Below are 25425 nucleotides of genomic sequence, written 5' to 3' on the forward strand. Positions count from 1 at the left end.
GAGCTGCACGGAGCCCAGTGCTTCCCTCTGCAGCTCTAGGGTAGGAAACTAAAACTCCTCGGAGGTGTTTGCAGCTCCCCAAAGTCAATTAAGGCGCAATACGCTACCGAATGTGCGAACAGCAATGCCATTAAAGCAGTGCAAAAGGCATTTAACGTGCTTTAAACCCGCTTTAAAGTGTTGCCTACAAATGCCCTAAGGTGTCAGGCTCCTGTTCTGTTGCGGGTTGGGCCCAACTAGAGTAGAGGTGCATCAGTTCATCAGTCTGATATTGGATTGGTACCGATATAAAGAAAATTGACTGCATTGGAAATCAGCCTGAAGTAGCCGATTAAATGCCAGCGCATGTGCAGAGCCACAGTGCAACACGCAGGCAGCAAGGAGCACAGCCCAGCAGCTTGCAGAGCTATGTGCATCTGGTAAGTCTGTTGTGGTGGACAGGGAGGGGGGAAGGAAGGGCCATTGTGGGGGCCGGCAGCAGATCAACGCCCCCTGCAGTGAGCGGAGGGAGTGCAGCTTGGGCTGAGGCTGCCCAGCTAGGGCAGGGCGTGGGACAGAGCCACAGCTCATCTGGGAGGTGCGGGGAGGGGGAGCAGCTCCTGCTGCTGCGTGCACCCTAGGAGGGCATGGCAGGGGAGGGCTTGTCCCCCCACATCTGCACAGGGTGGGCTGGGCTGGGCTGGGCCTCTTCCCAGTTTTGGCGGGGGGGGAGCTGGGCAGTACTGAGCTTGGGGCAGGTGGCGGTGGCGCTGGGAGGGAGGATGTAGCAACCCCAAATTTCCCCGTAGCCCCCTCCCAGTGATACCACCACCCACCCCGAGCCCCCCACAGCTGCGCCACACACCCCACCTTGCCCCTGCTGGGTAGCGCCTGCCCCAGACCCACTCCCTCCCTCACTATGGGGGGTGTTGATCTGCACCCCCCATGCCCCTTCCCTCCCTCCCTCCTCCCTTTTTCCCTTTTCACCACAACAGACTTACCAGCTGGATGCAGCTGTATTGGAAATCAGACTGGTATCGGCCAATATGCCTCCCTACAAATCGGCCACCACTATCGGCCATCAACATCTCTATCGGTGCACCCCTAAACTAGAGTGATGATAGTCACCTGTGTGACATCACTGTGTGGCACCTGTCCTTGGAGATCTGCAGCAGTTTCTATAGGGAGGCTCAGTCACCGGCCGGATCTTGGCCGGGTTTGGTGATGCCTGTAGCTAAGTGTGTGTCTTGTTGGGAGTGGGGCAGTGAGCTGGTACATAGTGTCCAATCTTAGGGCCTGGGCAGGGTCCATCTGGTCCACGGAGGTGGGGGGGGCGGGCAGTCCAAGTACAGCAGCGTGCCAGCTGGGACCTGCTCTTCTGGATGGTGGTGGTGGTTCTGCTGCTGCACAGTGTGCCACATGCCCACGGGAGGGAGTGCTGGCCGCAGAGCTGGGCACCTGTTCGGAGCCATCCTGTGCCTGGGGCTTGTAGTAGGTGTCTGGCAGCCTGGAGGAAGGGTGGCTTGGTGGTGGGTGAGTGGCAGAGGGCCTACAAGCATGGGGAGGCCATGGTGCTTGTGCTGGTCTCCCTGAGAGTAGTCTGTGCAACAGCCTTCCCCCTGTGGCCCTGTGCAGGAGGGCAGAGAGATGAGGCAAGAGAATCTGGAGGACGAGTCATGTGGGTTGAGCCTGGCCAGTGCTCTGGAGTGCTTGATGGGCTGCAGAGGTCAGGAAGCTCCAGAGCTGGGTGGGGGCTACATAGAGGCAAGGAGCCTCTACAGCCCCGTGTGGCTTGTGGGGGTGGGAGTTTGAGGGAGAAAGAGACCTGGAGCCCAGGAGGTGTTTCCAAGCATGGGCCTGGGAGTGAGAGGCAATCCCAACACGGGGACTCTACTCACCCAAGTGGAGTAGGTCCTGAGTGTGTGGCTGTGGAGGAGCAGCATGGCATGACCCATATTCCTGGCATTGCGAATGGGGTGGCCTGTTTTCCATCCCCTCGTTGCCCACTCCTGCTGCACAAGTCAAATCTGTCCTCACAGCCATCCTCCTTTTCCTCACCGCTGCTTGTTACTGCCATTGCTCCTTGGACCATCCCCTGCTGCCACAGACCAGTCTCTCACCCATCGCCATGATGCAGCATTTGTACACTGTCTGCCAGCCCCTGTGCTATGTCTCTGCTGCTCCAAGCTAAACCACCTTCATTTTCTCTCACTTCTCTAGGCTTCTCTGAGGACGTGGACACAAGAGCCCCTACCTTTGCAGTCCAGCTACATCTCACTATTACCTCCGAGCCCTTTTCCCCCTATGCCACAGTGGGGCCAGCCCTGCCCCTATCCAGCTTTGTGCTGACCACTGTCCCATCCCCACACTACTTGGCGCCTCAAAGTCTTTTGCCTTCTCCTCCCTTAGGCCTACTGCTTCCAGCACTCCTCATCTGGGACCTACCTGTGTGCAGGATTGCAGAAAAGCTAATACACATCTCCACTACCTTTCTGTTAAAGTCCCAGCACCATCCTTCATCTTCCTTCTTGCTCCCTCTCTCTCTCCTCCGTGGCCTTTCCAATGCCTGAGCAAGCCTTACCCTCCCAGCTTTTCCCCCTGCCTACCCCAGCAAGACTAGTTCCTATATGCTTCCCAGTCACACTGTTCCAGTTCACATTTGCATTTGCCTGGCAAGGCACTGTTCAGCCCAGGCGCTCCATTCCCTCTCAGCATCAGGACAGCTTGCTCCTGCCAATCCTAACACCCCAAGCCTTTGCTACACTCCCCCACCTCAGTTGTTTTCCCTTCAAATGTGCCTCCCAGGGGATCCTGCCAGCCACATCCCTGAGTTTGTGGCAGTCTGCTTCTTTCAGGACCAGGACCCATGCTCAGCTATTGTCCTTCCTTCCTCCAGCCCCATTCCATAGGTGGTCCCACTGCCTACTTTGTACTACTCAGACCAGACATACCTAATATCTTTTAGGGCACACCTTCCAGAACCATGCGTGCCCATGACAGTATTTAGTCCTCTGCCTTATCCCACTAGGTCTTCACCCAAGCACATCCTCATTTCTTGGGTGTGCTACAACTTCCGCCTCTTCCTGCTTACTCTCTGCCCTTGTCATCTTACTGTATACACATTTGAGGTGACTGGCTCGTTGCCCTGTGCCCTGACAATAGGGCTAGGGCTTCCCCCACTGCCACCTCTTTCCTGATTTCCAGGCAGTGCTCTGGGGTCTTTGTTCATGCATTTATCTTATGGGCAGGCACCTTCTACCAGTGTTCCCCTGCAGTCTGTCCCAGGCCCAATGTTATTCCCCTACTTCTTTGCCCCTGCTCTGCACACCAGAATACTGGGCCGTCTAATCACACGTCCCCTACTTCTTTGCCCGTGCTCTGCACACCAGAATACTGGGCCGTCTAATCACACGTGCACAAGTAGGAAGGCTCACAAACACTGTGCAGGATGCATAGCAATAGCCTTCCAAACACACTGCCTGGACAGCAAGCTGGCTGACATATCTCACTGCTGTTCCCCTATGGTGCAGCAGCAGCTCCCCTATGGTGGTGCAGCCACGTGCACTCATCCCAAAGAGGCGACCTGCTGGAAAGGTGGCACCACCCCAGGGAATCTGGGTGCATGTCAGCATGCATCCCCACTGTAGCCTCATCCCTACATACATTACTTGGGGTTTCTGCAAAGGACACTAGCACCCTTTTACATCTCAGCACTGAGCCAAGTATTTCATGCCACTCTGTCCTCCACCCTTCTGGAACGATGCACGTAAGTTAGTGTGTGTGTCAGTAGGCAACGCACAACATCTGTATCATTTGCCACCGGCCATGGCCTTTGCAAGCCATGCCCCATTGCTCCTATACCCATTTATGGCTGTATCCAGTGGTGATGGCCCTCAGAGTGAGGAACACAACTTGCCCCCCTGGCAAGATAGCTTAGCTACTCTACCACCATGCTCTCAGAAGGATGGGACACCAGATGGGCACCAGCTCATCCCAGTTCACAATGTTGCCACCTTCCTCTGGACAGGAGTCACTCCTACCAATGGGAAACCTTGCCCTGAAGCTGCGGCAAGGCAGCATGACAAAAAGTCCCAGACAGAAACATCCTCCCTTACAGCCACCTCTCCTGCATCCTGCTTGCCTGGTGACTTGAAGTGCAAAACAACAAGGCCTCCTTCTCCCCATAACCTCTCCCATCAATACAAGACTTACGTAGCCAGGACCCTCCATCGCCTTGTCTCACCAGCACAACTACTGCCGTTCCCTCAACCCATCACCCACTTAAGAGCACTTTCCACTGAAATACCTGCAGCCTTGAAGACTTCTTCCAACAATGGCACAAAACCAACAACCACTATTAATGTGGATCTGCCGCCCACTGTGACTTGTCCTTTGGCCCATTTATGTACCATTCCTGAGGCTGTCAATCTGGCCACTACAGTGGGGGTTGCACCTATTTTTTGGCCCTGCTATACTATCAAATAGGCAGGCCTTTCTTTACTTAGGCACTCCTAGGCAGGAGCTGTGCAGATGGACCATTTTGCAGTGCACAGAGAGGATTTCAGCCCTACTTACAAGTCAGGCAGACTGCTGGATAATAGACACCAAGTGTTTTGCACCATGCCGATGACTCCCACAGTGAAATGGACACAGCCCCCTCCGCAGCCTGGACCATTTTTCCAGACACTTGATGGTCTTCACATGCCACTACTTCCCTGAGGCCAGCATCCTGGTACCCTGCAGATGCTCTTGTTGGACACAGCTCACACGCACATGCCCCACAGCCCCCACCAGCCATGCTATTCACCTGTGCTGATGGATTCTGGTCCTGGATATCTACTTATTCTCTGGCAGACAATGGCTTGCAATTTCTTGTCTGCTTAGACCAGACGCAGAATCATATCCAGAGGCTTGGATTGTTTTAAACAGACCCTGCTGGATGTAATTACATGACAATTCTTCCATCGCTTGTTAAATTAGCACCTTTTCATATACATACACACATATATATATATATATAATTTATAGAGACTTGCTTTTGTAAACATTACTCTCCTTCAGGAGGAGGTGTAGTCCATGGCATAAGGCAGCTCTAAACATGTCATAAATAGATCTGACAGCTATCACCAGCTGTACCGTGCTCCACAGGCAGAGGCCAGAGGTTGCAACAATAAACACTCTCCCCTCAGCACTTTGGTTTCCTGGAAAAGCAGCAGGTTGGCAACAGCTGCCATTGTCAGGCAAAGCACACCGGTCCCACAGTGAATCCAAATTGGTGGGAGGCATCTCCATTGTGAAACACGGCCAGGTCGCGCAGAGGCAGGAGGTCCAGCTCCTCCGTGGAAAACTGGAATATCGTGTCCGTGATCGACGACTCGTTGTCCAGCTGCAACATGCAGAGACACATGCCATGTAGCCATGCTCTGGGCTGCATGCTACGTGGCTAGTAGCCCCACATTGAAAAGCAGGTTGCATTATCACTTACTATTAAGCTCATATGTGGTACATAGTGCTGGGTAAAATCCTCCTGAGCACAAGACAGTGTTAGCACTGACATGCACTGGCACAGATCGATTCCCAGCAATTCCAGTGTGATTCCTCAGACCTGCTTGCCCCTGGAGGCACTTGGCTGCCCTGGGGTAAAAAGGTTTCACCACCACGACTTGGCCATCGCCTCTTTCCACTGGACATTAGGATGATTCTCTGAGTTAAAGATGAACCTGGCACAGTTGGCCTGTTAGTGCTGGAGTCTGACCCAGGAGGAGTCTGCACAATGTCCTCACGAGAGGGAGGCCAGGACTCGCTGCAGCTGCGTTTCACACAGCCACTTCCAACAGAATTGGTTCTTGGCAAAACCAAGACCTCCAACTACTGCACACAACTGCCTCTGCATCTGTCTGGCACCAGTCACCTTGGTGTCTGGCCTTTGGCCCCAAGGCTTTTGGAACTGAGCCCCACTGTCCTGCCGTGCCTTATCCTTGGCACCCCGCATCTGGGAAGCCCCCTGTACTCTTCCCAAAAGGTCCATTGTGGCTGCTTTCAGCCTGAGAACCAGCCTGGGAGTGTCACCTATTCTGCCTTTGCCCTTTCAGCCTTTGCTTGGTTCAGCCACCAAGGAGAAAAAAAATGTCTGCAATCCAAAGGAGCCTGACCCACAATTCAGGGGACACTAGACGTGCCCCTCTCAGCCCTGCTGCCTCACAAACCTCCCCCAGCACGGCCAACTTTGCCCTCATGCTCCGCTTACCACGCAGCCCTGCAGGGTGGCTAGGTAGCTCTGGTCCCGCGAATCTGCCAGGAATTTAATTTCCTTCTCTGGCTGGGGCTCATCCTTGTCGCCCTCGGGCCTGCAGGAGTACGACACCTTCTGCGTGGCAACGCTGCTATGCAGCTTCAGGAAGCGAAGCTGCACTGTGCCAGCACCCTGGTATTCCAGCTGCAACCAAAGAGTAAGCACTGTTTGTCTTGGTGTGGGGGAGCCAATGGCGCACACCTCAATGGCCCACCGATTACATAGCGTGTTGCAGAGTCCAACCTGCTCGGAGCCAGACAGTTTAGACTGAGATACTCTTTCCAGGACCAGATTTAATCCACCTTGAAATAATCAGCTGGAGGGAATATGTCCTTGCTTCACTACAGCTGAATAGCCAGGAGCCCTGCAGTACACCTACATGACTGTGTAGCCTTGGTTTTCTCGAGGTGCTGGCATTTTATTTCAGCAGAGAGAGAGGGACTACATGCTAGTCCCTGCTACCCCAACAGTCCCTTCCCACTTAGTCACATACACAAGAGCAAGGGGATTTGCAAGTTCCCCCCTGAACACCTCTGCTTCCCCCAACCCCGCAGCTGCTGATCCCATCACCTGGGATCCTGCCACTTCCTCTGCCAGAACATCCCTGCACGTTCCCTCTGCTCGCTCCCACTGTCAACCCTGCTCCACACAGCCATGCCACCACCGTAACCGTTAGATGTGTGGGCACCATCCCCACATCTCTGCAGTTGCATGGGAAACCTTACCAGAAAGCCCCCAGGCAGGGAACTGAACCACTCAAAGGTCTCCTCAGAGGCATATGCTTTCAGCCAGGCCTTGATGGGCACCTAAGGGCAAGGGCAGAGTGTTGCCAGTCGCTCAGTGAGTGAGAAGGCCTCACTGCTCTGGACTTCCGATCATGCCTGCATCTAGGTTTACACAGCTGGACTTGTAGTGCAATGGGCAAAAACCCTATCACTGACTGCAAAGCCCAGCTCGCCTTTCCCTCCCTGTAATGCAACTTTTGGTCCCCACATGGGCAGTATCTGTTGCACTTCAAAGGGCCTCTACCTAACTCATCCTATGGTATGTCCTGGATGCTAGAGCAGGAATACAAGATTATTTGTCCCCCTTAGGTACCACCCTGTTGGGATGAAGAGCTGCTGCTCCTTACTCTTCCTCATGTCTCTCCCCTCAGCAAATCAGGTCCTCAAGACTAAATTGTGGGTTTGGCTGCTCTAGTTTTGCCTGCCCGCCACACGAAGGGTAGCAGGAGACAAAGATGCGTGGCATTAGTCTTGGATGCTCAAGGCTTTGGTTCAAGGCTCCTTTATCCTTCCCTCGAGCCAGCTCTCCAGCCCGTGCCCTGCACTCGCTTCTCTCCTCCTTCCCAATTCCCCAGCCTCCTCTCTAGTTTTTGCTTCCCCTCCCCTGCCCCCATTTCAGGTCCTTGCACTCATCCTGCCAGGCTCTGCTCCTGCCTATTCCTTAAGCTTGAGCCCTGCATCAAGCAGCCGCTCTGCCTCCTGCTGTAAGCCACGTGTCCTACCTGGTTGTGCACTGGAGAGATACAAGTCTCTCCCCCAGCTGTGAAGTTGCAAAAAGCCAGCAGAGAGTCCTGGGGGCTGCCTTGGTTGGGGTCTATGTAGTAATACCCTAACAGAAAGGAGAGAAAAAAGACTTAGGGCACCAGAAATACAGGGGAGCCAGTCACAGCGGGGACCAGACAGCTGGCCGTGAGCATGGTTACCTAGGTCAGCTTCACAGCTTGACACCTGGGGCACTCGTTCCCAAGGCACCTGTGGTGAGGTCGCCTTTGTTCCCCACACCATTTCTCTCAAACAAGTAGGGCTCAGTTTTCCATGGGCAACTTGTGCTGCATTCACCCTCCCCTGTCCTGTGACTGGAGCCGTGACAGGTGACACATCTATGCAGGCCTAGTTGGCCTTTCACTGGCACCATAGTGGAGGGGACCCTATGCTGCTGTAGGACAATCTAACACCTGTGTATAGTGACCGTCATAGTTCCCATGTATGAGTGGGACATGGCATATGTACTATGTGCAGTCAGTTTAAATCCACATTATTGGCTATCCCAGGGTAGCCTTTTGCTCAGCCTATTTCCTGCTCCCTGCCACTTCCTGACTAGGAGCTGATCAACAGGACCAGATTAATGCGCAGGTAAGCTAGGCATATGCCTAGGGACCTGAGCTGTGCAGGGGCCCGGTCCTTCCCTCTGCAGTGGCAGTGCGAATGGCCCCATCCACCTCCCTTTCTCTTCCCCTTCCCTCCGCGGAGCTGCTTCCTAGTAGTGGCTCTGAGCCCCGCTCCCTGCGGGCGGCAGCGCCGGGGTGGGGAGGGGGGTTTCGACTTGCCTGGGGCCCATGAGTTTGTTTGCCTAGGGCCCACTAAAGGGTCAATCTGGCCCTGCTGACCAATGCCCTGTAATCTGGCTCACTGTCTGTCCCCAGCCTCTTGCAATTGATATCAGGGTACAAACCCTACAGCAATTATCATCACTGATACCTGTTGTGTGACCACAGCCTTGGAGATCACAGGCCTGTTGAGTCTGACGGGATGACCTGGACACCTCCATGCCCCATGCTAGACTTCCCTGGCATCCAAAATATATCAGGACCAACAAAGATATCTCTAAGTGGGCCCTGCTGATGCCAGGGCAGAGGACTGGGAAGAGATGCAGAGACTGCATGTGTAGGAATAATATGCTCAGAGAGATTTTCTGACCAGTACAGCCAACAGCCCCTCTGTCCAGAAGGAAAAGAGTTTTGTGGTGACTCCTGGCTGTTTGCATGCTCTGCCATTACCCTCCCCTTAGGAGGGCAGGATGGGCAGGGCAGAGCTCCCCCACTTACAGTAGCAAAACTCAGTGCTCAAGGAAATATGGGACTGACCACTCTGCCTGGAACGAAGCTCAGAGGCACCCTCTGCAGATCCTGCCTCTCTCTAGATCCTATTCTTGACTGGCTGCGTCATGGGCTACACACCAGTGAATAATACAACTTTGCAGCATAAGCCAAGTTTCCTGAGGGCCAGATGGAGCCCGTTTTCCTCACAACTTCTATACTGGGTCCCAATGCCCCGAGGAGAAGAGATTATTTCTGTACCATCTGGGAGGTGAGGCTGGGCCAAGAGCAGCTCCTTGCAAGTGGTTGCTGGGTTGTCCTTGGTGCCATTTGGGTGGTCGACGAGCAGCTTCAACTCATGGCTCAGGTTGCCCATAAGAGCCCAGACCGTGTCGTAGTTCAGTTTGTTGGAGGAATAAATCAGGTGCTAAGAGGTGACACAAAATGAAAGATTTACACCTACCCTACCCTTGCCCTCCTTCCAGCCACCAACCCCCACATATGCTGCCACTGCTGTTGTCTAGTTAGGCTTTAAGTGTAGGGACTGCCACTGGCCGTGGGCTGGAGCAACACGCAGCACAACGGGGCCCTGATTTCAGGGGGAAGTGCTGTTCTCCAAAACACCTGCTGCCCTACTACCTCCCTAATACAATCACAGGTCTTGGCACATTACCCCAACATCTGTTGCTTATTCTGTCCTATTGCCACAGCACTATCAAGCTCAGCTGCTTTCTCCATGGAGGTTCTTCATTGAGGAAACCCTGTGATGCCCAAAGCAGAGCCTGGTTTATAGCTTTTCTGCCATGTTTGGGAAACCAAAAGGGAGGGTTTGGAGGGGAGCCCCATGCTCTGGGACCTGTCACGCAAATACAGGAAAGCGGAGGCTCTTGGTCACGTGGCACCCTCTGTTCTCCCACTTCTATTTTACCTGCAAGCTCTGCTTAACCCTTCCTACACTGCACACACCCCTGAAGCAAAAAGGGTCCGAGCTGGGGGTTGAGAGCAGCACGTCACTGTTAGATACCGCTTACTGCACTGACAGGCCTGCCTTGCTTACCACAAGCTTTGGCCTCCTACAGACCCCAGCCTGAAGAGCATACTGGGAGAGGACACAGACATTTCCCCACCAAAGGAAATAGCCCCCATCACATGTCTGGTTGTCACAGGCTCGACCAACACTACTCACCTTCAGTTCCTCCATGGAGAGGTTTAGGGCTGGTCCACGTGGACCGGGAAGGCCAGGTGAACCCTACAGAACAACACCACCAATGTTACAACCCTCCTAGCACGCTGTCAGCAGCTTGGTGTCACTTCTCTTTTGCTTGGGAAACCAAAGGGCAGGAGACAATGTAAAAAAAACCCCCAAAAAACAGCTCAACTTACCAGCAGGCCCGGCTTGCCTTTACATCCTGGGAGGCCTTGCAACCCTTTCAGCCCCTGCCATCAGGAAGGATGGGAAAAAAAGAAATCCTCAGCAAGGCTCTGCTGCTGGGGACAGCCTTGCAGAAACACTTATGACCCCTGCTGATCCTATTCACAAAGTCAGTAGCCCCACCAGCTCAGGCCCCCCAGTATTCAGTGCCCACTCTCAGTTCTGCCCAGGGTGAAGCCTGCATGGTAAGAGCTTCAGGGGGTGATGGAGAGGCTGGGCATCACCATACCAGACAGGAGGACATCACTGAGGCACAGTGCAGTGCTGGCTGCAATCCCTCCTTGGGGGCCAGGCAACACAGGCTGGAGACAGGCCTATGGGGCTTGGCCCTGGCTTTACATCACCAGAAGCCAGGAGGACTTGTACTTCCGTGCTCTTGGCCCGATCCTTTGACATACATTGACAAGGCAGCAGCAGCCTGGGATGCACTACTCAGAGTACTGCTACCCCCATAGTGCAAGTAAGCACCTGGAGGAGGGCTGGGTGTTTCCTTATCCCTTCAGCCTTCTTGCCTTCCCCAAATCCTCCAGCCACACGTGGGGAAGCTCACAGGAACCACTGGACAACTGCCTTCATGGTGACTTGGTGGGAATAGTGCTCCCACAGTCAGTGGCTTTTTCTGTTGCAACTTCCTCACTCCCCCAGCCTTGCCCTTTCCCAGAGACCCTGCTGGCTGGGGAAATTGTGCAGCCCTGACCATGACACTAAAGGCAGTGGTCTGGGCAACACCACTCCGCCCCTTTTCAGCTTCAGAGCTTTGGCCGGCTCCCTATGCACTCAAACTATCTATCACAGCAGGGCCAATGGACCTAGACAGCCTTCCATGTGCCCGCACGGGCAGTCAGTGGCAGACGCTTGGGTTAAATCGTTGCACCTCCAGAAAGCCAGCCTTCCACTCCTTGGGACACAGGGCTCCCTAGGGCCAACTGCAGCATTCAGAAGGGGACTGGACCCAATGATCCTTCCAACCCTAATGTCTATGAAATCTATGAGCAGAGAACATGAGGCCATCGAGACCTCTTGGGGCACACACAAGGGGTTGCTCCCACTTTTCCCCACTTCTTTCCACAGGCAGCAATAGCATCTCTAAACCCGGGCAACACTGCCCCTGCACTGTGCACAGCATGTCACGGGATGAACAGGGGACATGGGCACACAACTTCTGTCAGGGAGGGTAGAAAACAGTTAAAGACAGGACTGAGGATCCAGTCCAACAATATGCCCCACTTACTTTTTGTCCAAAGAAGCCCTGGAAGAGAAAGACAGAAAAAAGAATAAACATGGCCTGGGATAACAAACCCATGCCTCCTTCAGAGAGAGTGTGACCCCCTGTAGCAATGCAACAAGGAGTGCTCTAGGAATACTGCCAAAGGACTCAGGAATTGGCACAAAAACTATGTAGGATAGGGCACCCCAACTCCCCTCCACTCTGCCCCTAGCAGGCACAACCTCTCTGCAAAGCATGAGAAACTACAGAAAACTGCAAGAGAGGCTAATGTTGGGAGAAAGCATAATGTGTTTTCAGTAGTTGGGCTTGGATGTCCTCCAGCCTAGAGGTTGCTGGGTTTTAACAGCTCCAAAGTGCCAACAGAGCTAAGGGCTGCTGCAGTTATTCTGCAGGCAGGCCTGCTACTCCAGCTGCCTGTGTCGGGCACCTGTAGTTCACAGCACCTGTCACAGGACAAGAGACCACTATCCCATCTACCACATGCTGCCATCCCTGCCTGCTCCCTCCCTCCTTAGGAGGATGAGGAAAACTTACCGGGGTCCCAGGGAGCCCAGGGAATCCCTGTGGGCCTGACAGGCCAATGTCACCCTGCAAAAAGAGCACACACTCCCTTGCTGCAGGACACTGCATTAACCCCATGCGGGGTCCCCGCTGTAGTTCTACAAACCCTCTGTGGAGTCGCTCCCTCCCCAATGCAACCCCGTGGGGGTCAGGTCTTGTACCTTTGAGCCACGGAGGGGTTCTCCCTTCCTTCCTTCCCCCCGGTCAAGAAAGAAACCTTACACTCCTTGGTTCTTCTTTGGCCCTCTCCTGCTAAGCACTCAGACCTTGGCACCCCCGCTAAGGCTGCTCTTATTACTGCTTGGAGTCACAGGTGCTGGTTTTTATTTTTGCCGTGGAGGGAGGTGCCTATTGATCGACGTGTGGAAAGTTTTATGCATTTTAGGTGACAGCCCTCTTTCCAAGTGGGGCTGGGGCCCTTGGGCCCCCACGTACTGGGCACCTCTGCTTGCAGTGTTAGACTGCCTCGGGGTTCAGAAGGGTCCGCAGCTTGCCCAGACCACTTGGTAAGCTGCTGTCAGCTGTCAGGACTCCTGATTCCCAGTCCCTCTGCTTTGCTCAGTCTCCTGGAGACTCCTCAACAAGTTGCTACCACTGAGGCCCCGATTCTGTAACACACAGCTAGCACCATGCCTCATTTTCCTACTCATCTCGGAGCATTTTGCAGGGAAGAGACCCTTCTTCTAATAACACCCAAAGAAAGAGCTGTACATTACATTTTGCTCCTTCTGATATGGTTGCTTTTGCCTGCATACATTTATCCCTCCTTCCAAGGCAGGCAATCTACATTTTTCTCATGACAATTACTCCCCACTTCTGATTGCTTTATGGCCTCCCTGAGGCATCACCCTCTTCCATCCCCCATGGGAACTGTGATCTAGTGCCTGACAGGGGCCACACAGCCTGACAAGGGACAGTGCTGCATGACCACAAGCCACTCAAGCCAGGGTAGGTGGGGATGTAGCAATCTTACCTGGTCTCCCTTGGGTCCTGGCCTCCCTGGAGGGCCTGAGGGTCCTGGCTTGCCCTGAGAGAAGCAAAGGGTACCACATGAACGCTCCAGGATATGGAACAGGCAGAGAGTGAGGAAGGAAAGGAAAAAAACCCCTCTTACGCACCTTGAATCCATCATCTCCTTGTGGCCCCAGAAATCCCACACTGCCTTTCTCTCCCTAGAAAGACCAGTCAAGGTTGGAAATCAGTACTAGAAGATGCAACAAGCCTCAGCAACCCCTCTACTTCCTTCTTTTTTCACATCCTGGTAAAGGTATTTAGCAGAATTCACAGATTTCACTGGAATCTGACAGGCCGCGCCACAAGTGCTTCTGCTATGGCCTCAAACTTGCAACCTCTGGGCTGTCAGGCATGCACCTTAGTGCCCGCGTGACCCCAGCCCCCAGCTCCTGCACTGACATGTCAGATGGTATCCATGTTACCGCATCCCCTTTAATAATCACTTTAAGGAAGGTGAAAAGAACACATAGAACCCTGCAAATATCAGTTCTTGTACCTTGCTACAGCAGACAGATCTGGAGGTTTTGCTAGCTGCTGAGATAAGGGATTCTTGGACCAAAAGCATCCACCCTAACCATCAGGGACATAGAGTTTGATGTACATTTACATTATGTGGTGTCAATAGATACAGGTCTCTGTGCAGCCATTATCTTCAGAGAGGGCTCAGAGCCTCAAAATGTTTCCTCTCTCAAGCTCGAGAGTCCAGAGGAGAGCCACCTGTGTGATCAAGGGCCAAGAGAGCAAGGCTTACATGGAGAGGCTGAGGGACATGGGACTCTTCAGCCTGGCAAAGTGAAGGCTCGGGGGGGACTTGGTGCCTGCCTATAACTATATAAGGGAGGGTGCATCAGGATCTGGGAGAACAGTTGTTCCCAGGGCACCCCAAGCGAAAACGAAGTCTAACGGCCACAAACTTGTAGGAGGCCGATTCAGACTCGATATAAGGAAACATTTCTTTACAGTCCGAGCGTCCAAGGTCTGGAAGAGATTCCCCCAAGAGGCGGTACAAGCACCTACTCTGGACTCAAAGGGCATTTGGATGTTTATCTTGCTGGGATCATCTGATCCCTGCAGACTTCCTGCCTCTGGCAGGGGGGCTGGACTCGATATGAAATCTATAAACTACTCATATACACATTATTTCCAGTTTAACTCTGCGAGGAGGGAAGCTACTTTGAGAGCGAGTCTACTTATTCCACTTGCCTACCTCTGGGGCACTTGCTCTAGCCTGTTAGTTCATACTTGCCAGGTCATTGGTGAGAACTCTAGCTAAGAACGCAGCAGAAAGCTTCTGCTAAAAGCATGCATTTATCACAAGCTCACCATGCAGAGGGAGACTGATAAAAACAAAAGCCCTGCTGTGCTGTTGCCAATTACAGCAAACTGGAAAACTCATTTTTCTTTATTTCTGCTTCTGCATTTTTTTTATTTTTTCAACTGACAGATTTGACAGAGCAAGTCATGTTTTCAGTTTCCTCCAGCAACTGGAAATGCAAAAGAATTTCGGGTCCAAAAGCACAACACCAGCTGTTCTGGCTTCTGGATTACACTTCGGCACATTTCCAGGAAATGTGTTTATGCAAACAGAAAGGGAAATTCTGGTTTGCTCACCCTGGCTACACTGAAACCAGGATTTCCCAACCTGGCTTACAGACACTGCTTCTCCTGCTGCAGCAAGCAAAGGATGAATGACCCCATATTTGCTGGATCTGCCTTCCCATGGATGGGCTGACTGCCCTGGACTTGATGAGGACAGCCCTTGTTCAATAATATTATGATATACTGAAACAATTTCTTTACTGCAAGGTTCATTTTCCTGAGGGCTGCACATGACTGACTGGTGCCAGGGTACATTTGCCAGTTCTGTGTACTGTACCTGATTAGCACATAAAGCATGTATGTGCATGTGCATGCATCTGAAAGTCACGAGGCATAATGGGCAGGGACGACATAGATATTACATGACCCAACACCCCCAGGGCCTGGTTTCTAGCCTTGGTTGGGACACTACTCACCTCGTGGGCAGAGTGGGGTGGAAAGAGCTAATGGAGAGAAAAGGAGGAGTCTGATACATGAATCTCCACTGGGTCATGGGAACAGTTATGTCAACAAAGAAAGAAGTGAGACAACTCAACCGGACAGGTTTGGAGGAAGGAAAGAATAAGTGACCGTACCCAGCATCACATTCAGAGGACAAAGCCTTCACTGGGACTAAGGGACTGATGGAGCAGAACGCTACATACCCTTAAGCCTTTTGGACCTCGGTCTCCCTTCACCCCCTTCAGTCCAGGAATGCCCTGTGAGGGAAAAGAAAACCAAAAAAACCAAACCAGAAGGTTGTATCTGCAAAACTCCCATCAGCTGCTGCACTCTGCCTATAGTAGACTTGATCATTCCCTACTGAGGAACTCTTTGCTGGAGAGAGAGAGAGACCATCAGCAAGGTCTATGACCCCCAGGAACCTCACCAAGCACAACTACCTCCTTTTGGAGGTGACACTTTCCACCAAAATTTTGATCGGACCTTGAAATATTTTTTTCCAACCCTTTTCTTTACAGAGGACAAGAGCAGAGGGCAGTGATGAGAACATGTTGTTGGTATTTCAGTTTGGTTGCCATTTGAGGAAAGAAAAGGTAGAAAAATATGTACACATTTGCATTTAAAACAAAAAGTGGCAGGCTTTTCGCTCCGCCTGCTATTACATCCACAGTGTGAATGAAGGTGACCATTTCTGAATTACCATCACCATCACAGGGCCAGCCATGCAGAATTACCTGAAGGCTATGTTATTTGCTGGACATCAGAGTTCATATTTTAGGGGAAAATGCACAGATTCTGGCAAAATGGTTCCATCAGAGCCAAGATATGACCCTCGTTCTTCCAAGTGCCTTCCCCACAAGACCACTCCTCTCTGCTAGCAAGTTTGTCAGTATTTTACCATCTGCACCTCGTAAAAGCAGGCTCAGAAAAAGCCCCTGCCTGGCCTGGTCCTGGTTCTGCCTGGCCAATTTTGGGCTCAATACTCACATGTGTTCCTTGTGGTCCCTTTGGTCCCTCTGGCCCCTGTTCACCTTGAGAGCCCTGGAAGGTACAAGCAGAAGAGACCTTTCTCAGGTGGGTCAGTGTACCAGTGAGGTGGGAACACCTCCTGGTGCACTTTTTGCCCATAGAAAAACAGAGAGCTGGGAAAGAAGAACAAGTGCTAGAGAGATGGGAAGGGGCCCTGGCCTGCCTTTATGTCTAGTGAGACATCTAACCCACACTAGCTACAAACCCACACATCTGATGGCGATGTGTTGCAGATTGGCTGTGTGTGGCACTCAGAACTGAAGGGTCCACATTAACTCAGCAGTGACGGAGGCTCGTACAGCCCAGGCAAGTGTGTACAGGGTACGGACAAATAGTGCAGGACTCAGGCACTAGACAGGATGGTACAGCTATTGGAGAAGTGGGTTTTCCTACCTTGGGGCCGCTGGGGCCTCTTGGGGGCCGATGTCCAGCTCTGCCTCTCTTGCCCTGGACAAGGGTAAAGAATCAGGATTCCTGGCAATCCAGGCAACCCAGAGTTATCCAAGTCCCAGTTCCCTGCTCACATCCCCATTTCAGGCTCTCAGTAAAACTGCTTCCCTCTGCAGCACCACAATATCCCAGGGCTACCTCTGGAGTGGCTGTGCTACCCTCCTTGTTACCCTACCCTGAGGCTGCCCCCACGTTGCCACCTCCAGTCCTGCTGTGCTCTCCCCTTCACCTTGCTTAAGCTCCCAGGCACCCCCCACCCTTCTCTAGAGCACCCCAGCACCTCCCCAGTCATGCTGCACAACCACCGCTTAGCTACTCTCAGACCAGTATGCCTGGGCTAGCTTTAGCCAGTAGCTTAAAAAAGCCTTTAGAAATTGGTGCTGGACTGGCCTGCAGGATTATGGTGCCACTTTACCCTTCTGCCAGGATTGCCAGGGAAGCCAGTGTCCCCATCACGCCCAATGTCCCCCTAAGGAAACAGAGACATCATTCAGACAGCAGATGACATCAGAGAGCTAAAAGAGGGGGAAGGACTGACTGCTTTCTACACAAAGGAAACTGGGAACAGAAAATCCCAAGGGACGAGAGGGAAGCAGCTGTAATGGATTTGCATTTACTTTACGCTCTCCAAGCAAGAAGGGTCACTCCACCATTTTTACCCATTTCTTTTGTGACAGCAATAAAGGTGCAATGTGAGTTAGCACAGTGCTCTCCTGCCCACCCAGATTCCCATTGCTACCTCACCCAGATATGGTATTTCTTGTCACTGGCAGGTTCCTGTGTAGTGTTCCCTACAGCATATAGCCATTCCAACATTGCTTACAAAGCACCAACTTTTCTTTGAGGATGAAAGGAGCTACACATGTGAAAACTATTACTGACAGATAACGGTGACATAAGGTTCATGGCTGCTTGCATGGAACTGCCCCTGACACCGAGCACCTAATGCACTCTACGTCCACTTCACTGTATAATAGAAACCCTCTCTATCCTTTTGGAGGATACCTCATTTCCCCATGTGAATGATCATAAGAGAAAGACCTCTGACATTACCTTTTCTCCTTTCTGACCTTTGTGTCCTTCTGTACCCGACTGCCCTTTAAGCCCCTGAAATCGACAGGAAGAAGGAATCATTTTCATCAAAATGATGCAGACGTGGCAGCAGGTTACCCAGGGATGGAGGTTAATTTAGCACAGGTCCCAACTGCCCTTGCCCTGGGTTCTGTTCCCACCCTCTCGCTCACACACCCATTCTGCTAACCCCGTGACTCAGCTTCTCCCTGTTTCTACAAGATCTTTAAAAAAGCAGGGAAAAAGCTGGTATTCAGATAGGGGAAAGAGTATTTGATAGCTCAGGGATTCTTCACAAGGCCAAATTTCCAAATTTTAAAGCCCTGCTCTAAGGCTGGGCATTGGAAGTACACTTTACAGACACAAGAGGAGCTAGAAGAGAGGAAGTATAAGTGTTCGGGAAGAGGGGATCTGATGCACCCAGAGCTGATGTGTGGCTTGCCTGTTTCTCCATGCCCTCACCGTTTGCCCCGGCTCTCCAGGCTCACCCTGGTCCCCTTTCTTGCCTGCCAGGCCCTAGTGGGAGAAAAAAACCCAAATACAAAACAGATGATCAATCCATGACATATACATCTCTCTAAAGCACATATTGAGGTGACCTGACTACAGAGACCCCTTTATCCTATCAACATTTTACACTAGCACTATGTACCTTTCCCAGCACAACTTTGTGCGTGTCCACATTCAGCGCTCCCTCAGAGAAGCAGACCCCCTTCTTTCTGTTGGCGGAGTAAGGTCACCCCTCCAACAAAAAGATGGCTTCTGCTGCCAGCCAGCAGCTGGCAGAAGACATAAGTGGACACTTGAGACCTTCTATCAGCCACTTTGGTCCATACAATAGCTGGTCCCTTCTTTGCACATGCTTCATGACCTATGTGCTCTGCTTCAGTGAAGCTGAGCACTGAGGGTGGCATTGAACACTGTGGGTAGTGACAGGAGTAGTGCAGGTAGTAACTTCCAGAGAGGTGTGGCCTGTTAGATACCCCCCTGTGCTTAGCACTATCTACTGACTACTACTAAGGAGCTTGGTACATGGTTTATTTTGGATGTGGGGTGCCTAAATCTCCCCATGCACTAAGCAGGGAATGCAGGACCTGCACACTGTGGGGCCAGGTGCCTAATGGTTTGGAACTAGCCCTCAGAGCCCAATTCCTCCTCTTCAGATGGGAATGAGACTCTCTTACTGCCCAGGGGGGCTGCGGAAGGCAAAAGGTCTCACTTGTGCAGCGCTCGGATATTACAGTGATAAGCACCACTGAAAAAGCGCACAAGGAAATGATAAATTCTGTCTGAAGAGCAGAAATAAGGTTTAGGGTCACCCATTAGAAGGATATTAAATAGAAGCTCATTAAACAAGCACGCATTATCTGGGACACAGAACAAGGCTGGGGTCTTAGTTTGCAACCTTATTACTGTTCTTTTCATGTTGGCTTTTGTGTAATATAATCCACATCAGGTTGTAAAAACTGAGCAAGACTTTATGATTTTCCAAATGAAAGATTTCATGTCCAATTACTCCTGCTGTGGTGAATACCTTGCTGAACCAGAATTCTGTGCAATCAAGTGCAATCTACTTTTATTGTATTCCACTCACTTCACCCCCCTAACCTATGGGATCTGATGCAGTCTCAGCCATCTGCCGTACCCACATGTACTACCTGTTCAGACTCCTCGCCATGAAGGTAGATTCAACCCATGTGCCCTGCGTTTACTAAAAAATGCAGTAAATGCAGCCTACTCACTTCACTGCCAAGTGGTCCCGGTGCTCCTGTTTCGCCAGGTGACCTGTGCAACCCCTGAATTCATTTTGGGGTGGGGGAAAGGACAAAACAATTGACATTCACTCATTATCTTGCCTTGGTGACAATAGACTGAGGGTGCCTATGGAAGTGTTGTGAGTAACCAACTTGCGGGTGCTCAAAGCACACATTGAAAACCCAGACCAACCTACTGAGGTTGGGATGATTCACAGAGCATATCCTTTCTGTACTGGCATCAGCCCGAACCATGCATCTGCCCTTGCAGGGACAGGGGAACAGGGGGCTAGGCCAAATGTGCATGTATTCATGAACCATATAGGTCCAGAGGTGCCTACAGAGTGGGTGCTGGTAGGGAGTCTGGTCTCATATGGGATTTCCTTAAGCGAGTGAAGGGGGCGGAGCAGAGCAGGAAAAATAATTTTACCTGTTGGCCAGTCTCTCCCTTCTTGCCAGGATCTCCTTTGGGTCCTTCTGGCCCGAACAAACCCTTGAATCCTTGGATGCCTTTTTCCCCACTAGAACCTGGTGCACCCTAGAGTGTATGGAGGAAAAGGGAGATGCAACAGCCTTAGGAATGTCATTCATAGCACAGGCTGCGAAGGACCTCAAGAGGTCAAATAGGCCACCTGCCTGCTGTGAGGCAACAATCCCTGCCCATCTCAACCATTCATGACAGAGTTTTGTTGTATAAAAACTCCTAAAGTTTTCACTTAAACAATATCCACAACCTCCCAAGGCAGCTTGCTCAAGTGCTTGCCTAATCTTAGAGTCAGGACATGTCTTCTAATACCTACCCAAAACCCTTTTTCACTGTAAGTGTATTGCACAAGTGCATGAAGAGTCATTCTCCATAGGACTTGGAAGCATTAACAGTGGAAAAACCTCTAGTGAACTACTTTGTCTACATAATAATGGCTGCAAACAACTTATTACCAGACATGGGATACCCAGAGAAGAGAGCTAGGTGCCCAAATTAGATAAATGATCCAACCCTTCATGACCTAAGTGGATGGCTAGTTTTGGACCTAAAACGGTCAGCTCGAGCTTGTCTTCTGACACACCCAGCTCATTTTTTTTTTTTGACTGTGCCCATTCTAAAAGCACAACCCTAACCCTTGCCTTGCTGCCCAATAATGTCCTGCTCCAGGCATTTTAGATTCTTTACCCATGACTAAGCACCAGGCAGCTTTCAGGCTTTTTTAAAGTACTGCTAGAGTTTCTTCTGTTTTCCATCTTCTCGTTGCAAATAGAATCTACTGAAGTCATAAAGTAATTGTGGCCAGAGGAAATGAGCTGCCATCTTTGAAAATGTAACAATCAGGATCCAGACAAGATTTATTTCTTCAATTAAGTCGTGCAGCATCATTAATACCTCTGCAGAGCTTTGTACATGTCAGCACGGCAATCACAGACTGTCACTGCAGTGTGGCCAGTCGCCGGGCAGTGCACAGTTGGAAGTGAGTGAGTCATTTTCCCCTATAATTTTAGACCTAATGGATAGGCCTTTTTAGGAACATGACATGCCATGGGCCATCAGTGAGGCACATTTCTGGTGAGCTTCCAGGTGTTAATGATTCACTCACAACTGTTCTACAAAACCAAAAAAATTAACCACAATGGACCATACCTTTTCAAAAACAGCTGGTAACTGAATCCTAATTGCACATTGACAGCTATACTTAGCCACATGTCTAGTTAACAACTGCACTTAAAATGCTTATTATAGACTACAAGTTTAAAGCAAACCAGAAAATAATGACTTGATTGGAAAGCATTTATCTAGATTGATTCCTTCCTGAATTTCCTTTTGCACTGCCCGTATGCTACTTTGAGCAATTATGTAAGGGCATTACCATGAATGCCATCATTCTGTCCAGAGAGATAATGCACTAGCTGGATTCAGATTATGCGACATGCAAGGCTCAGGGATGTCTGGACTCGGGTACTCTTCTTATCCTGGAATCGCTGGTAAACTTTCTGTCAATTCCTATCTGCACCCCATTTGTCCCAGTGTACTTTTCAGCTCCAACCCAGACTACAGGCAAAAGGCCGTTCTTTGCGGTATTTCCAGCCTGCAGGGAACTACAGATGCCCGTGTCCCATTTGTGACAAAGTCTGGTGTTGTGCGATTCTGCCTGGTTTATAGCATCAGTGCCCTTGCTGAACCATCAGCAGTACTAATACACTGAAAGAAGAAAAGGAATAGAATACTGAAAAAGCTGACTAAAAGAGCTGTCTCTTTAAAAACCTGGTTTGAAATTATTTTGCATGGTCCTCAGCAATTGTTCAGTCACTGCAGCTGGTACTTACGCTAGGACCCGGCTTGCCTTGGTCCCCCTTTATTCCATCCTCTCCTGGGGCTCCCTGCAGGAACATTTAGGATTTCTTGTGAATCAGTCTCTCCTACAGGATACATCCTTAAGTTCTCTTGTAATCACCCACCCGTATCTTCTGATATACGCACAGTGCAAAATCTGGTCTTACAGTGATACCCAAGTCCTGGGCTATGGAGACCCAGTTTTCTTGGGAAGCCTAGATCAGAGGGAACTAACTACTCTGTCCTTCCCACAGATGATCCCTGACTAGATCTGTGTAAGAACCCATTGATTTTGCTTGTTGGCAGTTCTGGGGCTGGTGTACACCCCTTTTTTGTTTTGGGTTGATCTGCTACAAAAAAAAGATTAAAAAAAAAAAAAATCAACAGATGAAAAAGTTGAAAACCTTTCCACCGTGGGCCAAAGGGAACATTCTGCATTGCTTCCGAAGATCTTTCAGAAACTGCCCCCCCTCACCTTTTTTTTTTAAAGCTAAAACTAAGGTCACTTTCCAAAAAAATGTGAGTTCCTACCACAAAAGTTTCAGACATTTAATCATGTTGTGGTTTTGGGGGGTTAGTGACACTAATTTATGAAATGTTGCTGTTGCTAAATCTGCATTTTTTACCTAAAAATTTGGAATTGAAAAATGTCACTGAGTTCTGTCCCCAACAGATGGAGGGTTTCACTGTTACTCTCCCCTGCTGTATAAGTCTCCTGGATAAATCTTGGAATAGAGAGAGGCTGTCTCCCAGCTGCCATGTTACAAGTAAACTAAGATGCGCTTTTCAAAGGCAACGCTCCACCAAATATATCTAGGGACTGGTGATTTTGGGTGCTGAAGTCGAGACACCTTACATGTTCCAATTTTCAGAGAGCGACTGCCAGCACTTCCTGAAAATGCCTGTGATGGACACCCAAGAACTGAGATATCCACAACCGTTAGTCACTTCATCACACCCTGCTCCAGGACTTTAAGGAAAATTCTTCTGACCTGAGTTTCACACACAAAGAGGACAAAGCACTCCTTAGCAAAGACCCATGAGTGGCTCTCCACAACACCAATGCCACATACCTCTAATCCAGCAACACCAGATGGTCCAATCACTCCAGGTGGTCCTTGATCTCCCTGGGGGGAATACGTGGGATCGATTATACTCTGGTCTCCAAGCCACTAAACGCACCTAACGAGCTCCTCATCTTCACTGCACTTCCACATACAAAGGACGAAGGTTAGACTCTAGCATAATTTATTTAATGGCCTTGCCATTGACAGCTCCCTCTCCATTTGGAATACTATCCCAATAACAGTTTTTCCCTTGTGACTGGCTAAATGGCATCTGCAGAGGAAACTCTGCTTACAGCACAGGGCTACCCCTTTGTACTATAGCACATAAGTAACTAGAAACTTGGGTTTGGGAAATGAATACAACAGCTAAATCTTCAATCCTATGTGCTTTTCACTGACTTCTCTCCATTACAAGAAGGGGATTTGCATTGCAGTGGTTGCCAAAGCTCTCTGAGATCCCAGACCCACGGCAGCAGGTAAGCGCCTTGCTAGTCACCCAGCCAAAGACAACTCTCCACCACATGTTGGAGAACTCCAGTTTTCCCATCACCCATGGTACACTATGACAACAGGGAAGGTTATTTCACATTGGATAATTTCTTTTCAGTACCTTCTCTCCCTCAGGACCGTCTAAACCAGGTAGACCTTGGAGACCGGCTTCTCCCTGTAAAGAATAAAAGAAAAGGTTGCACACAGTCAGGCAAGCAATTGCTTATGCAGAGGAACTACTCAGCCTCTACAACCAATAACATGGCCAAACTCTACATTACTACATCAGAAACACTATAATCAGCAAAGAAGGAATGGTACAAAGGCTGACATACGGTTCGTCCTCTGGCTCCAATTGCTCCTGCAAGGCCAATCACACCAACCTGGCCCTGGAAAGGGGAGAAAAGTTTTGGTTATTAGAGTCTGGAAAACCCCCAGAAAACTAATCTCGGAGTCTCACCTGACTGAGCCTAGCATGAACTTGTAGTGCCAACCACAGCAGCAACTGCATTCAAAGCTGTTTTCCCTATGCCAGAAGCCTGAGAAAATGAATTCATGTGAGACAACCAATGTAACTTTGAAATCCCATGCCCGAGGATTGCCAGGGAATAAGAAAGTCATATGTACAGGAACAGACACATACTACTCCCTAATGGAAAACACCAACGTTCCCCATGGGGCTCCAAAACATTAGGCAAATGAATTCACTCATTCTAAAGCACAGCCCCCAACATCTCACACATAGCAAAAGGAAAGAGAGATTTATGGTCAAGTTATTTTTAACCAGGTACAAGGAACACGCTTGGACAAATCACACTCCTAAATCAGTAAGGAACCCTAGGAACTCAACTGGCTAGACAGAGAGATTCTCAGACTTAGGGTGAAACTTCAAAGTTAACTGAGGTGAAGAGCTATGAAGAAACCCTTAGCATGGTCTCTCTCTCTGGCTCAGAGGCTGGATGTTTTATAGACAGGCTTTTTTTGGTTTTTGGTTGTTTTTTTGTCTGTCTTTTTTGTGGGGGGGGTGGTTACTTTAAAAAAAAAACTTTTTTGGATAAAATCTTGTGTGATGTGAGCATTTAAAAAACAGCACAGAAGCTGATCTTTGTCAAAAGGCACATTTTTTTCTTGACAACTAGTGATGCACCGCATTGTGTTTTTCATCACTTATTTGTGCTGATAAATAGGAGCCTTTTCAGCCAAAGAAATGCAACACTGCTTTTGTGTAAAATTAGACACTTTTGATGCAGTGAAAAACCCTCCGTTGGAAGGGTTTTGGCATCACTACAACTCCACTGGGGAGTCTCCCACATTCCCACTTAGGCCTGACCTCCCATCCTCACGGGTTCCACTAGGTTTCCTACCAGGGCTCAGGATGACATGTGAGAGGAGGTCTCCTCAAAGTACTTGCCAGCAAACCTTCTTGTCCCTTATCTCCTTTGGGTCCTTTTTCTCCAATATTCCCCGTACTGGCACCTGATCCAGGCACTCCTGGAGGACCCCGGGAGCCAGTGTCACCCTGAACATTCATTGAAACAAAGAAACTCTGATCAAGAGCTGAACGAAGGTTAAAAAAAACAGAAGGAAAATGAGACAGCAATTCACCAGCTTCTAGGCTAATGCTCTGAGTAATTTTAAATGCACCCTGAATATCTGGTCCTGCAGCATTTATATGCAAAGAGGTTTATAATCCCTGTGTTATTTGTAAATCTCAACCTTAAGGCTATAAAGGCCCATCCACAACCCAGGCCTACCACTAGCATCTTCCCTGGGGACCACATCACAAAGGATGGGCTGAGCACCTCACATGTGGCAACCTAGGTGCCAAAAGGGAAATCAAGGAAGAGACGATCTTCACCTTTTCTCCCTTGAGGC

At 50.3% G+C, this 25425-nt stretch overlaps 1 protein-coding gene across 1 annotated transcript in view; it reads right to left on the reverse strand.

Moving 5' to 3' along the window:
- Positions 1–928: 928 nt before the first annotated feature.
- The window catches only part of LOC102380345 (collagen alpha-1(I) chain-like), a 161880-nt gene continuing 137383 nt past the window's right edge, over positions 929–25425 (reverse strand). Inside the window, exons 41-65 of the mRNA XM_025211187.1 lie at positions 25409–25425; positions 24962–25069; positions 23886–23939; positions 23672–23725; positions 23068–23121; positions 21988–22041; positions 20102–20209; positions 19660–19713; positions 18380–18433; positions 17900–17953; positions 17262–17315; positions 16790–16843; positions 16355–16408; positions 15571–15624; positions 13432–13485; positions 13287–13340; positions 12287–12340; positions 11756–11773; positions 10476–10529; positions 10279–10341; positions 9354–9519; positions 7779–7885; positions 6997–7077; positions 6227–6415; positions 929–5365 (exon numbers count right to left, since the gene is read on the reverse strand). The exon at positions 25409–25425 is cut by the window's right edge and continues 88 nt beyond it. Coding sequence (XP_025066972.1) covers positions 5216–5365; positions 6227–6415; positions 6997–7077; positions 7779–7885; positions 9354–9519; positions 10279–10341; positions 10476–10529; positions 11756–11773; positions 12287–12340; positions 13287–13340; positions 13432–13485; positions 15571–15624; positions 16355–16408; positions 16790–16843; positions 17262–17315; positions 17900–17953; positions 18380–18433; positions 19660–19713; positions 20102–20209; positions 21988–22041; positions 23068–23121; positions 23672–23725; positions 23886–23939; positions 24962–25069; positions 25409–25425 — 1817 coding nt within the window. The 3' untranslated portion in view covers positions 929–5215. The remainder of the gene's footprint in view (positions 5366–6226; positions 6416–6996; positions 7078–7778; positions 7886–9353; positions 9520–10278; positions 10342–10475; positions 10530–11755; positions 11774–12286; positions 12341–13286; positions 13341–13431; positions 13486–15570; positions 15625–16354; positions 16409–16789; positions 16844–17261; positions 17316–17899; positions 17954–18379; positions 18434–19659; positions 19714–20101; positions 20210–21987; positions 22042–23067; positions 23122–23671; positions 23726–23885; positions 23940–24961; positions 25070–25408) is intronic.

This window comes from Alligator sinensis, unplaced genomic scaffold (genome assembly GCF_000455745.1).
Source record: "Alligator sinensis unplaced genomic scaffold, ASM45574v1 scaffold323_2, whole genome shotgun sequence".
Classification (NCBI taxonomy): domain Eukaryota; kingdom Metazoa; phylum Chordata; order Crocodylia; family Alligatoridae; genus Alligator; species Alligator sinensis.